Source organism: Centroberyx gerrardi, chromosome 11 (genome assembly GCF_048128805.1).
Source record: "Centroberyx gerrardi isolate f3 chromosome 11, fCenGer3.hap1.cur.20231027, whole genome shotgun sequence".
NCBI classification, from domain to species: Eukaryota; Metazoa; Chordata; class Actinopteri; order Beryciformes; family Berycidae; genus Centroberyx; species Centroberyx gerrardi.
Genome location: NC_136007.1, coordinates 22,389,865 through 22,405,148, shown reverse-complemented (window position 1 = coordinate 22,405,148; position 15,284 = coordinate 22,389,865). Strand labels below are relative to the sequence as shown.

Genomic DNA, 15,284 nt, shown 5'->3' with positions numbered 1-15,284 from the left:
TGTTGCTACGAAGTTAACTCAGCGTCTCCCACCTTGATGGTGAAGCTGAGGATCTCGATGCCCATGCGGCCGACATCAGGCGCTGCCACCTCCCGCACCAGGCTGGCAAACTTGTCTCTGTCTTGGTAGATCTGCTCCACCGTCAGCGTGCCTGGAATAAAGAACAGAGGCTAGTGCCTTCCAATTCAAATTGTATTTCTATAGTTATTATCATAGGAATTTAAATTACAAGTTAACTCAAAATGGAGCTTATTGATAAAGATTGTCGAAATATCTGGAAATAGCAAAGTGGTAATGATCTGTGACATAATTATACAGATAAATGTCTGTTTTGCTACTCTCTATTGCCGACTGATAGAGTGATAGTGATTCAACCTATATTCAGGTCATGAAAGCTTTTACATTTGCTGTTTTAAACACCCGGTGTTGGGTATGATTTTCCCGGGAAAAATCCTGTGGCAACAGCAACAGCGGTTTGTTTGTAATAAATAGAAGAAGAACTGGGTGGTTAGCCTGAGCAGTGATAGCCACCACGGCTGAACAGACAAAGAAAGGAGCGCCACCTACAGAAACTCAAACTTCAGAAAATCCAAGAGAAAAGATGTCACAGAAGGATGAAATGGGGTAAAATTAGACATTTTTTACATTTTGCACTACTACGGCAAAATAAATGTGTAGTTAATTCAAACAATAATTGCTATGTATATTTGAGATTATTGGGTCTCTGTAACCAATACAGTTTTAGAAGGACACATTAAAAAAACTCTGACCACTTTCTCCATGTGCTCTCCTCCATCACAGATTCAGGGAAATGAATAATTGTTCATAATTTATTATCATGTGAATTTTGTGTATGGTTGCCTAGATACAACGAGCGGCTCATCTTGCCATAATGTTTCTTCATCTGGCCGCTCCGTTTGATTGCCAAGTGATCTCTGGAAAGCACAGTGCAAAAACACCACAGCAAAGACCACCAAACATGTTGCCAAAATGTAAAAAATAAATAATTTTACTTTAACTTTAAAGACTAACTTAACCTGGTGATGTCACCACCTGTTGTGCTCTATAAAAGGTGACATCACCTGGCACCAAAGATCAGCCAATAGCAGATGGCAATTTCAGTCGCACTTTCTTACCATTAGATGTGAGCCTTTACACAGATTAGGGTTTGGTGTTTAGTTGCTCATTAAGCCCCCCACCTCTAGGATCAAATCCCACCAGAGCTGTCTCTCCTGGTTCTCCCTTTTTCTGTCTCCCTCTCTACTCTCCCACCATAAAAATGAAGATTAAAAATGCTAAAAAAAAGGTGAGTGGACGCCCACTTTCCTTTACAAAAAACAACAAGTTATTGGAGTGATCATGCAGCATCAAGAAGCTACCCACCGAGGATGGAGCGAAGGTGACCCTCGAGGGTCTGCAGGATGACACTCTTTATCTCCATGACAGACTTCCCTAGGAACTGTTCGCAGGCGTAACCCAGCAGCTCATTGTCTGTCATCACCTTCACCTGGAGCCAACGTGGACAGAGGGTGTCAGCTGAACACACATCCACAAACACAGGTACAACACGAGCACAAACACAGATACAACACATCCACAAACACAGATACAACACGAGTGTGCACACATGGACACACATGCTAACTTTGGTGGCATTATCCAACAATACAAATAGAACTGTTACCCGAATAGTGATTGTTTTTACGAACAGCTGCAGTGTAAAATATACTTATAATGGGAAGTCAATGCACATATTGAACATCAGCAAAATCTTAAATGCGCTGTTGCAATGCATTGGTGTAATGTATGCATAAAGCCTTGGTTGTTTCGAGATGAGAACTATTTTTGTAGCAACCATTTTGTACACATGTATCAAAAAAAGTCTCACTGATGCATAACATTATGCTGTAAATGTATGGCAATATAAGATGGAAAATGTTTTTTCAGGGGCTAAGCGTATAGTAATAATATATCATTTCCAACTTGTGATTTGGCAAAAAAGTAATGCAATGCACTGTGCTGGATTGTTTTAACCCTTATTTAGACAGGCAAGAGGAGTAAGAACACATTATTTACAGCAACAGCCTGGGGGAGTAGGTGCAGCAGAGGGAGGGTTACATAAATCCACCACTGGGAGCTGACCATTGCAATCACAGTCTTGTACACAATCACCTTGCCTGGTTAAAGAAGGGTTTAAAAATATTGGCCAGCACTGACGTGGAGTTCTTTCTGAGTCATATGAGTTGCTTTTAGGCTTAGCTTAGGCCTCTTAAAAACCTAAACTACATGTCCAACATTAAATCACAGTTACTTTCTTGAATATATAATTTTCTTAATCTAAAATCGTATTTTTTTTTCTTTTCAACACACCCTTACAAGCTATGAATAAAAACGATAACCTTTTAAGATTATTATTTTAGGAATGTGAATTTGTGTCCTTATCTCAGATGTGAAGCATCACAATATAGTGTCAATAGTGATTGTATATCAATGACTTGACTTGTATAGTCTAGTATGTGGCCCTCAAATCAAACCCTGGTCAGTACTCCACTACTAGAGGCTACGTTATTGTAAACAGCGTCAGTAGATATAAATTTGTGTTCAGACCAGGTTTCTTAGTGTTTACGCAGACAACCAAGATAAATAAATATATGCAACTTAACATACAACTGATGTACACACTTAAATTTATCCTTCCCCTGCCCAGATTTTTCTGGTCTGTCAGAGGAGTCGCATTGGCAGCTTTCCAGCTGCAAACTCACTTCTCTAACTATTAACTGCTGCTGTTCCATATTAAAGTAAATTATTAAAACAGAGACATTTTAAGGTGGATTCATGGCACTGCAGTGTCAATCACAATTTAGAAATCTATGTTCCTGTTAAAAGGTCAAAACACACAGGCTGAGTAGGACATTTCAAAATACAGTGCATCAAATGAGGGAAAAAAATTATCATGGGGATTATGTAAAAATGAAAAAAATTAAATCAATGCCAATGACGAAGATAAGTGTACTGAGGAAGTCAGAAAGGTAATTTGTACAATTAAGAAATCAAAAATGGTTTGGAGGAAGGAAGGCTCGGGTCATGTACTCCACTGGAGCTGAAAGAAAAGAGAGAGTGAGCTGGGTCCTTAGGCGAGAGGTCTGGACACGGACTCGTTTCAGACATGCACTCATACCAGGAAGGACAGCGGCGTGATGTCGGGGAAGATGGCCGTCATTCCAAGGTAACAAATGACTAAAAACAGAAAGCCTGCAAGCCAGCCAGACGACCATCAAACATCACCAACCACCTCACACAGACAGCAGGGGGAGCCGTGCCATGGCCAAGACTGCAATGAAGACTTGCGTGCAATGGTAATCTCTCGCCCATAACCCTAACCCACTACCCCCTCCCCCCCCTTCCTCCCTCGCCCTCAAAACCCACAGCTCCTTCATGCTACTGAACTGCTTATACAAAGAAAAGCACAAGTACAGGAAATGTGACAGAAAAAAATGGTTTCCTAGCATCTCCTGAGAAATATTTCCTCGACTCATACGTTTCCTCAATGGCGATATAATAATGTTTTTGAAAGGTCATGGATTTGTTGCGCCTATTAATTGTTGTGTGCTTTTACTGCCGATTAACCAGTAGGCTGTCAAGAGACAAATACACTCTTCCAGTTAACAATAATATGGCCAAATGCAAGAGAGATGGCATGAGAATGTGATTTATATCAGACTGGTATTGTATAATATAGTATAGTAATATAGTAAGGTAAAAAACAAACAGGAATGTCTCCCAAATTAACATTCTGCTCTGGCTTCCTTTAAATGAACTGGAAGGGACGCCTCCCTGTGAGTTATAACATACAGTAGGTGTCAGTAATTTAAAAGGGAGACAGCTCCTGTTGCCATGGGACCTTCCACAATGGCTTTGGCTTAGGTTGGACCAATCAGACAGCGGCATGATGAGTCTTTCTGGGAAGTGAACTGTGTGAGAGTGAGGAGTTGTTCAGCTCCAGACAGTGGGCTCATTGTCAGCATGCATGTTGGAAAACACAGAATAGAGGAACATAGGCATGGCCATGGCCTCACAAAAACAAAACTGATAATAGAGTATCTTGTTTCAAACAACAAAAGAAGCTTTGGCACACAGACAAAGAAAGATATGAATAATAGCAGGATATCATTAGGCAAACTGAAATGCTGAAAATGTTGGTATATGGTGTCATAAGGTCCAAGACATGGGGGTGGGGTGGGCAATTAAGTGAAAATCCACCATGAAAAAATAATTCACTAGTTCTTGGATAGATTAGTCAAGATTTAAAGGGATAGTTCGTTTTTGGGGAATTTGGCATTGCTATTTTTCCTACTTACCCGGATTCAGACAAACCCTTGGATGCATTTTTTATGTCTCTGCATGCAGTTTGAAGGTGTGGGGACGGTTAGCTTGGCTCAGTCGCTCAAAGTCTGTGTCAAGTAGCAGCTCCTCTCAAAAGTAGGGAGATAGACCTTCTAACTTCTCCAGAGATGGATGGCTGGTCTAACAAAGCTATACATTGTAATTTAGTTAAGTTGAAGTATTTATAAAGTCGTTAATTTGACTAATAAGAAATGAGATTATACCAACTTTCTCATTCCCGGCCGGACTTCTTTTATGGTACATTCAAGACGACTGGGAAACTTCCTACTTCCAAATAGGAAATATCCATTTGAACGGCCCTCCAAACTTCTTCTGTGAGCTCAGATTCCCAACTGAGCAGGTCTATTTCCCCACTTTTGAGAGGAGCTGCTACTTGATCCCGTAGACTGCCAGCAAATGAGCTAAGCTAACTGTTGCTATTTCTTCAAACTGCATGCAGAGACATAAAAATGTCTATGAGTTCATCTGACTCTGGATAAGTAGTAAAAATAGCTAAATACCCCCAAAACCCAAAACCTTTAATATTTTGGCACAACCACTTATTGTAAATGTAACATTTATACTACCTTACATTACCTTTAAGAAAATATACCACTTTATATACTTTAATCTGCCACTATCTTGCAATCCAAGATCTTAAAATGGTTTATACCAGTGGTTTTCAACCCTGGTCCTCGGGACCCAGAGACCAGGATTGAGAACCACTGGCTTATATGTTTAGTGACTACGACTTTCAGTCGCCAGCAATCATTTTGTAAGGGCAGGTGACTAAATGGATTGGAACAAGACTCAACTGTCACAGGAATAGCGTTATGTGAATTATGTTTTAGGATGGATTTTTCCTTAACAGCTCAAAGTGGTCTACCTCAAAGAGAGATAATTTGGCACTGAACAGAATAAAACAACCAAAAAACAACCAAAAAACAGGCTTTGGAAAAAAAAGAATGAAATAAAACATTAAGATGCATACTGAAATGGACATCAAGCTTTACTCAGATCCTTTGTACCCCCTCCGAGGAACTTTAAAGCAGAGAGGTCTGACTGGACCTTTTCTGCCTTGATATGAGGGTCAATTATTCTGACAACTTGTATGACTCAACAACTGTACATATATACATCTGTCTTTGAGTGTCTCAATCAAAAATACAGGTTTACATCTTAACTTGAGCTCTCTGCATGATACACTTCCTTTGCTGTTATTACAGGGTGATGCCAGAGAGGTTGGATGAAAATGTCCAAATCGCAGAATGAAACAGCACATTCCTTAACCATTTATCAAAATATCTTCACTATAATTCTGTTGTTGTGAAATTTTTTTTTTAAATGAATGTTTCTGAGAATAATTCACCCTCATTTGTGTTTGTGGTACCATGGTCCCATGGGGTCCGGAGGAGGGTAGAGGCGGGTGGGTCTGGGGAAGTCGGGGGGGTTAGTGGAGTCTGGACTGGCCTTGAGTTGAGAGAGGCATTCCCAGAAAAGTGTGGTGATTTACCTGAGCCACCCCAGTGACAGTAATAGCTACACCCTCCGCTGTCTCTACATCATCACACTTGGGCTGCAGGGTCATAATCTCAAGGGTTATCCTGTGAAGAATGTGGAAAAATATAAAATAAAAATTGGCATGTTCTGAGGGAAAGCAAATGAAGAGAGGGGCCAGGACACAACAACAACAAAAAAAACAGAAGAAGGACAAAACGAAAACAACATTCACCCAAGGACTCCAGTTCACTGACAACGGAGCAGAATGAGATGCTTTTCAGAGTGCAATCGCCTTTGGGTTCAGGTTCTAGTCAACTTACAATTTTGAAATACAGCTTTATCGAAATAATTCAATTTGTATTTTGCATGGGGTTCTTTAGCACTCATTCTGCGACCCCGTTGCCAAAGGTAAAAGGAGTGACTCAGAGGTTAGCTGTGTGGCGAAGCCCGAGTTAATGACAGCCGACTCTCCCTTCCACTGCAGAGAGAGAAAACAGACATGAAGAGGGGGGAAAAACAGAGACAGACATCGTTAGCTTGTTAGTTGAACCATTTTCCTGCGTCTTCCTTTGGTCTTGAGCACCACTCTCTGCCCGGTTTTCCTTTTTTTTCTTTTCTTTTGCAGTGCATTACCTGAGCCACCCCTGTCACATCCAAGGGAACACCCTCCGAGGTTTCGATATTCTCACAGCGACAGAGGATGGTCATAACCTCCAGAGACATTCTACGCAGGCAGGCAGGCGGGAATAGCAGAGGCAAAACAGTAAGTTGGACAACAGCTGTTAGGAATGTCAGTAACCAAGGTCAAGAGGAAGAGGGGAGAGGGAGGGGGAAAAAGACACAGTGTGACCTCCTGTTCTACTGGTTTCAGCCCCAAACATCGTCTTATCCATGATCAGCTGCTAGCAACACTACAGTATAACAGAACCATCCCAACTACAACACAGCCAGTCCTGTCTCTGTGAATTCTCAAACAAACTGGGAAAAAGAGCAAGGGCCATTGGTAAAAGCTCGGTCAGTATTGACAGCATTCTTGGCCCCAGTCACTATCTGGGATTACACAGGAATGCCCTTTAAAAACAATCATTATTCTCTATTTCAGTACTAGCCTTGTTTAATTGTTTGTGTGAGACTGCATGTCAGAGCTGATAAAACAGCAATTCTTTAACAATAAATACAGACTCGGCTTTATTGTAATCTTGAGCGGCTTCGGAGTCGGAGACGCAGGAGGCGGAGTGCAGCATCACTCAGAACAGGAGACTCTCTGGTTAACAGCTCCGCCTCTCTCCCTTTCTTCCCAGGAGAATTGGATCAATGAGTCATGGGGCTGGACATTAACACGATTACTGCATCACAAGCGGGAAGCTACAGCTCTGCCCCTCCAGACTATACCACCTCCCCCTCTTTTATTATGCTGTCCAGCTACTGGCTAATGCACGCAGGGCTTTTAGCTGAAGTGGTGACTACTCTGGAGAGGAGCGAGAGCATTTCTCCTATTCTCATCGTCCAAGAAACCTTCAGAAACACAGAACTGCACATGACCAAAATGCTGAATAAAAATAGAGGGGAGGGGATTCCTGGGACAGCCCGTCTCTTAAAGGGGGGGGGGGGGGGGTTGCAACAAATAACTTAAGCCGTACGTCAGCTTTACTCTGTTGTCAAGTACTACCATTAAGTCTCCTAGCAACTAAGGAAGGAGCAGCACTTCATGGGGTAACCAGAGAGAGACACACTATGGTTGAGACAGGGTGAGATCAACACCAGACAGGGCAAAGCAGGTTAGCAAAGTAGAAACAAAGAGACAAGAGGCAAGCATACACAAAATAACACATCAGTAATAATATCGCGCTCCAGAAACAAGGAGAACTACCACAGGTTTGGAAATTATCATAAGATTATGTAGTCATCTTTTCTAGCAGGTTTTGTAACTGTCTTATGATTTTGAAAAGCAGCAGGCGAGGCTTTTAAGCGAAAATCCACTTGAAAATGGAATTCATGTAATTTCCTGTGATTTGGGGCAGTTCAGCCAAGATTTGTGAACATTTAAACATGAAAAAGTCTCTCACAAAGCTGGCAGCAACAGAGCCAAGAATTTCTTGACAATTTCATCCAGAGACAAATCCTGGTGCTGCTATAATGTCAGTAAATGGGAGACTTTGAACCCAGTGATTTTACAGGGGACATATGGGCACATTTTAAAGTTTGTAGCTGTAAGCATTACAACGGGTTGAAGGTCAGACAAACAGTCTCTGAGTCAGTCTCCTATTCAGTGTCAGTGGTTCACCTCCAGGTTTTGTCTCTTGATTAAATCAGACTAGAGATTTGGTTCTCCGGTTTTAAGCTTTGTCAGAGAGAGAATTGCATGAACACACAAATATTGTTTGAGCTTTCTATGATCATATGAATAACGTATATAAATTCTGTTTTAGTGTTTTTGCTTTTTGTTAATTTTCAACTGACACAGCAGAGTTCAATAAACTACGCGGCTTACAGTTTATTTTTTGTGAGGTGTCCCTTTAACCTTCTCTAACCTCTCCGTTAAGCATCATCTGTTTATCTTTCCAGTGCCGTCCTGGAAGCTGCCTCATTGGGGCTGCGTTCGAAAGCAGCAGGCAGGGGTGAGCTGCTATGTTTACACATTTGGTAAACATTAGCTTTTAATATTGATGTGTTACAATGTTTGCCTGAATTCAATTCAACCGTTAATAAGTGGTTTAGTCTTTACTGAACTGTATAAAGCCTAATCTACACCAAAAGCGAGTCAGCTGCGTTTTTAGTGTTTTTAGTCGTCTGTCTCTCATAACAGAAACACTCATTTAATTTCTGCTTATTTTAATCAACACTGCTGTGTGCACCGGCTCTGTACAGGCGTGTTTCAGCTCCAGCACACGTGTGTCACTGTGATGCGCTCCGTCTTTTTACGCTTCAAGTCTATTTTTTCGTACCTACGTGTGTAAAGGTGCCATGTAAGCCCATTGCATAGGCTTTTTAACCATTTTAATACTAATTTAAATGTATATTTCTCAAACACTGGAAATGCTGTGGTCTCATCCTTCCATGGCTTTTTCCAAATATTTGGGCTTTGAAGGCCTGCATTTTCAGAGGTCTAAAAACCAATGTGGAAAGTAAATTTTGCAATTTTTTCCCTACAAAATACCCTTATCAACACAAGAACAATGGGCTACAGGTGGTTGTTGGTACCCATGTTTTTTTAAATACCTTACACTTCATTGTTTTTTATCATTTAACTGCTTAGTTATTTTGGCATTTTGCTCACTGAAGGCTTTTGGCATTGTGCCTGTAATGTGTTATATAATCAAGTAATGGCTATGCCTCCATTTCCCCCCTGTATATATTGTCATATTTTAGAGATAAATACACAGACACTGATTTGGTTGTGTTGTTTTTATCCCAAATATTAATTTTTACAGTATGGCATTTCATTTCCTTTGTGCATTAGGTTATTAGATTATTGTGGATGCCGACATCAGCGGTAACGCTGTGTGATCTGCTGGCGTCTTCGCTTGGCTGTCCGGGGTTTAACAGTCCATATCTGAAAATGAGCTGATAGCAGCTGAGAATGATCCCTCCTGTCCATGGTCAACCTTCTGAATAATGGGCTCTTTTCCATATTCATTTTGGTTTCAAAAGTAGTAAGTAAGTAAAAGTAAATAAGTAAAAGTAAAAGAAATAGCCTAATCACTTTTATGAATAGTATGCAACTTATGAATAGTATGCAACTTCAGTGTAGATAATACACAGACAATTAAAATTTCTGCTTGTGTATTTCGAGGCTATATGCTTGATTGTGGCGTGACGCAGTGCGACCGGTGTAGACTTTGTGAAAGGCTAGGGAGGACATAAGCATCATTCTTGTCTTAATGAAAATGACTTTATCAGGGTCATCTGCAGGTTTCAGAAAGCCAAATTTAAGATTTTACGACATTGTAAATGGTTTCGGGAATTGAATTTAAGACCAATTTAAAAACCAAAATAAAGAAACAAAGCTTGCAAAAACAGTCTGAACATAGCTAATGAAAGTTTTGAAACCTTAAATGGGTAGCATAACAAAAAGGACAATAGGAAATTAATTGAAGTCCAGCTGTGTTAAGTAAAACAAAAAAAACTGTTTTGCATATTATACTAATAGCCCAACCCTGTTCTGCATTAATCTAAGAGTGGACATGCAGCACAAACAAACCTGATATTGAATGGTAAAGAAAATACCTCTAATAACTGGATTGAAGACATTTTAATATTTTATGAGGCCTTCATTTGAGATAATTTAAGACTTTGTAAGGACATGCAGATCCCCTGTTTTTGAAAACTTCCCTTTTCAGCTTGTCAGTGGGGTGCCATCTAAGAGTGAAAGAGCTCTAAGGGACATTTGAGAGCTTTCTCTGGTTCAGGACAGCGTACAGCCGGGGAGACGGGGAGCGAGCGCAGGCAGGTCTTACCTCTGGATGTCTGAGATGAGCCACCAGGCCCAGGCCCAGCCTCCCACCATGTACGTCTTCTCATCTGAGCCACAGCAGCCGCCTTTGGAACAACACAGACACCAGAAACGCGTCATCATTTGTATCACATGGCCACAAAAACTGTACAGTACCATCACAGTAAATCAAGACATAGGCTGGGTTTACATGGAGCCTAATAATCCATGAAAAAAAAAAAAATCTGAAAAATACCTCATGTAACCACCTCAAATGCAATAGACTAGCCCATTACAAATTAAATGTCATTTGGAATGAAAGGGGTAGTATAAACCTTTGATAATCCAATAGGTGATAATTCAATAGGTGAATATCTTATAAAAACTTTAATTGACTACTTTTTTTGGTGGGAAAACAGTAGTAACACACTGAAAAAGAAGCAGGTTTTCCAAACTTTTTATGTTTTCATAATGCTAATTTTTTTCTTTCTTTTTTTTTACAAATGCAGAAGAAACTATATTTGCGACATTCCACTATCTTTTGAACATTTAGGCCCAACTGCTGTTGGCCAAGCTGCGAGAGACATTTATATACAATGGTATCATAGACACAACTACTCTACTGGTTTTTACACACCAAGCAAAGGTGAGTGTGGTGATTTCTTCTACAGATTTGTTTGGAGAGCATAATATTCTTTCTGTGCATGTTGGTCCACTTAGAGCAAGTAACATCAAGTTTCTGGGCAAGTCAAAACATTTTTCAACATTTACTCTGTTTACATGCTTTGGTGCATGTGAACACACACATTATAAGAGCAATTAATTTAGCGTTCATATAAACGACTGGGAGTAGAAGAGTAGAAGTGTTGAGAAAAATCTTTCTGACAGTGACTCATTTGCCTATTCAGCAAGTGGATTGTGGATTGTGATCAGGTGCTGTTGAGACAGTCATTTAAAAAAAAATACACCACTCCATCTTCCAACCACAGTCCCCACAACAAGAAAGTTTTTTCCTCTGGGTCTTTTTTCTCTCATCTCCAAGTCATAGGTGTCTGCCAGTGCCTTCCGGTGCCACTCTCACTCTCACGATTTGATTTGTTCCTCTCTCACACATTGTTTGGTTATTGTGCTGTAGTTCATCACGATTGCAATAAGTTTATTTTCTTTTTTAAGATTACCAAGAGTCATTGTTTCTAAAATCAAGCAGGCATAAAATCCCTGGGTTTTCAAAGTAAAAGTCTCGTCCTTAATTGAGTCCCTCTCATTTACGCATTCTTCTTACCTTTGATCTTAATACGCCTTGTTAACTGCTTTGAGCTCTGGAAAGACAGAGCAATGCTGTTGGGATGTTTATTTCCAAGGATGGAAACATAGGACTGACTGCTATTTTGGCACCTAAATGGATTTTAGACTGGGGGCACCAAAACTACTTTAACATATGATGATTGAATCAGTAGATCACAGTGAGTTCAGTCAGCAGTCGCCAAATTGATCAAACATTATTACAGCACAACATTGTAAAAATGAAGAACAATCAGCCTGTCATTTGTTTAAGTAAAATACCTTTGCAGTTTGCACACATGAGGCGTAATGAGCATTTGGAACAAGTTTCAAGGCCAAAATCTGTGATGGGTCTCACACACTTTCCAATCCATTGGTTAATAATGGCCATGTTGCTTATCTGATTGCGCTAGTTGATGTGATTTAATGCTGACCTTTTATCCAACTCATACATCACACTGAACTGACTTCGCAACACTTTTGACAACAAAGGCAAATTAACACCTGAAACAAACACTCCTTTCTGCACAATACACCCACTGTTTAAATTTTCCTGTAGAGACAAAAACTACACAAAGAATACAACAGCGACATTGGATTTCAATTTCACATACTATTTCCTCCCCAACATGGCATAGTAGAAATTATGATTTATAGCGAATATGTGAAAATACATCTTTCCACCTAAGACGTGACTTGGCTTGTTGGCAACACAAATACAGTCCCATACACTGGCAGTAGTAGTTTTATCTCGAGTCTGGGTGTGACATTCCCAGCTGTCACCCGTTAACTGACGGACAGAGGGGAGGAGCTGGACTATCTTTACTGACATCCACCCATTCCCCTTAACAACCTAATATTAAAGTGTGACATCTTAGCCTATATTTTACTACAGAGGCATCACACTCAAGTTATTTTGAACAATTCATTTAACAATGTTATAACTGGACACTGATCATGAGAAAGACTGTGCTATAGGGCATTTGAGTTAAAATGTATCAAGCTACAAATGATGGTTGAGAGTGGACTAGTATGCTTGGAAACTTCCCATGTACTGTGACTGGATAGATGCAGCTCCAGCTCATAGTTCAACTATTGTAGGCAAATATGCATATATGTAATGGTTAATCAAAAACTCAAACCGTGCGTATATCACAGTTTAGGGGCCTTTTCTATGAGGCCTACATGGTTTCCCCAGTGTACATGCTTACTGCCATTCTGCCCCATGTGCAACTGATGCCACGTATATAACAAAAATTTTGTGAGCTCATACTGTCAAATCTCAAGACAAAAACAGAAATCACTTTTTGCCAGAGGGGGTAACAGCAGGTTATGATGTTTCCCATTCTTTCCCATCGTATAAATAATCCACAGGTCCGACATAACTACAGTAAACAGTAGTATTATAATGACTAGACTGGGAAAACCGTGCACACAGAAAACAGAAAAGCCAACATGACTGTGCAATGCTCACAGCTGAGCAGATAAACGTTGGCTACGTCATACAGAACTTCACATTGCCACATTTTCCTCTTTCCTGTCCAAAACTCCACAACATCTGAAAAAACACCTAATGGAAATAGGCTGTCCGCTCCACTGTCTATTTTTTAAGAGCAATTATCTTTCAATATCCTTGGATTTCTATACTCTATGAGAGTGCAGACTGACTTAACTGTTCCCATAAGTTAACCTAACACCTATTTTTCCTCCACCTTGAACAACACACTATTTCTACAGCAATTATTAACTATTCCCTCTCTTAGCCTACTTGAATCCTGAAACCTTGAACCAGAATGTATAGCTATACCATGAAAAGAGTTAAGTGGAAACGCTCTGGTTCAGTCAGTGTGATCTAGTTCTTACGGATTAGACGTGCTGCAGTAAAGAAAGCATGTGGGTGGGATAGGAATTTACTATTAAAATCCATCGACTCCTGCTAGCTGCCATTGCCAAGTAAAGCGGTAACAGACTGATGACCTATAGAAGTGCTTGGAGCAACAAACCTTTTTAGCCACAGTGCCTATACTCTAGCTCAGCATAACTTGCATTCCTGACTCCAATCACTTCACAATGGAGGGGGGGGAGGGGGCTCTATGGGGATGAATGAGAATTTACACAAGCTATAAAAAAGGTCCTGACATCAAATTTAGTTCTAGATGAGTAATTTGTGTGATTGCTACATAGCTACATGAAAGGCAGCGTTATTTCCCATTTTGCCTCCACAGACTGAGTCAAGCAGTGAAATTCTGTTTCACCAGGAAACTCAACCTCCACAAGTTACAGAGAGTCACTTATTTCCACATTGAGCAATGAATTGCCCTGGTGATCAGGATTTGCAGTTCATGACCCTTAAAAAAAAGGATCACTGAAAAAGTCAGAAGGCGTTCATCCAGGGCCACATAGGCTACTTTCCTCTATCTGGTGACACACTCTAAAGTTTCTTTGCAGTGGAAAATCCCAAAGCTGTTTCTCTTTTGTGTTGATCGAAAGTGGGGCAGACAGGAAACTGGCCTAATAGATTCCGTTAGAGAAGCAAGCTGGAAATCTTTTCTGCACTGCATTGCCAAACCACATGTATAAACTGAGGTAAGATATTCATATGGGTGCAGAGGTCTGTTTCCTCTCCAGTGGGCCGGTGCACAATACACAGGTCTACATCTAAGGTCATCTTTCACTATTACTTCATTACCTAGAAATTAACACAATGAGAGAATGTGATCAGAGATTTTACTCCCCACTGTTATCTCCCACCTTCAGTAGACAAATTATGGGTAAAGAACCCAAACCCTCCCAGATGGGGGATGTTTGGGACAAAAACCTCAACCCAAGTGGGGTCCCTGGTCCACTGGGGTTTCTATTTGGGGTCCTTGAGAGGAAAGGGTCTTGGAAGCCCTATGTCAGGGCATATGAATAAAAACATCAGCTGATGACACACAAATTATTACTATGCATAACAAACCAGACTGGAACCAGAGGGGAACACAGTGCCAGAGCATTTGGGCCGTTCACTTATCACAAATGAATCCTAAAATAAACAGGGATATCATAGTCTTACTACAGGAGAAAAATAAGTACGATATGGTCACCAAAACCTCACTATTGAGTATCGTTACCTCAGACGTAATATCATGTTTTTGTTTCCTAAGGCAAGATAGGCCAACGTTTTTTCCACATACATAGCCTAGATTGTTCACAAGATACCAAAAAATACTGTTTCCGTTTTTTCCCCAAAAGCTAAACCTGGTAGGCTACGTTACGCTAGCTGCGTTCATCAAGTCGCAGTGGCTTCTTGTAATAACATTACATGTGACGTTAGTTAGACCTTAATTCAGAAATGCTCGTAAATAGTCTATAATATATAATTTTGGATGTATGAAGGTTAACAGAGTGTTTTTAAATCATTTAATAGGTCATTCTCTACAGGCGTTTAATCGAGATTGGCGAACCAGTCACGAGCTAAAACGAGATAAAACACTGCCCAAAATCATACCTGAAACCACAAGGGCCTCGTTTGGTCCGACGGTGTGGCAGTTTCCCATTTTATCTACTGAAAAAACACGTATCCAAACCACCTGTGCGACGCGTACAAAACTACATTGATTCAAAACACCTTTTTTTATTTAACCAACTCCCTCAATAATTTTCTTCAAAACATGTATGCATCTTGTGCCCCGCCCCTATCAATATA

The 15,284-nt window shown here is 40.4% G+C and overlaps 1 protein-coding gene across 2 annotated transcripts in view; it reads right to left on the bottom strand.

The window, feature by feature from the left end:
- The window catches only part of LOC139912863 (flotillin-2a), a 22,073-nt gene extending 6,789 nt beyond the window's left edge, over positions 1–15,284 (bottom strand). Inside the window, exons 1-5 of one of the 2 annotated variants that reach the window (XM_071900789.2) lie at positions 15,087–15,284; positions 10,341–10,422; positions 6,517–6,607; positions 1,384–1,507; positions 33–151 (exon numbers count right to left, since the gene is read on the bottom strand). In XM_071900789.2, coding sequence (XP_071756890.1) covers positions 33–151; positions 1,384–1,507; positions 6,517–6,607; positions 10,341–10,422; positions 15,087–15,135 — 465 coding nt within the window. In that variant the 5' untranslated portion in view covers positions 15,136–15,284. Of the gene's footprint in view, positions 1–32; positions 152–1,383; positions 1,508–5,896; positions 5,988–6,516; positions 6,608–10,340; positions 10,423–15,086 lie in introns of both variants that reach the window. The other variant, XM_071900788.2, reaches the window with a different exon arrangement.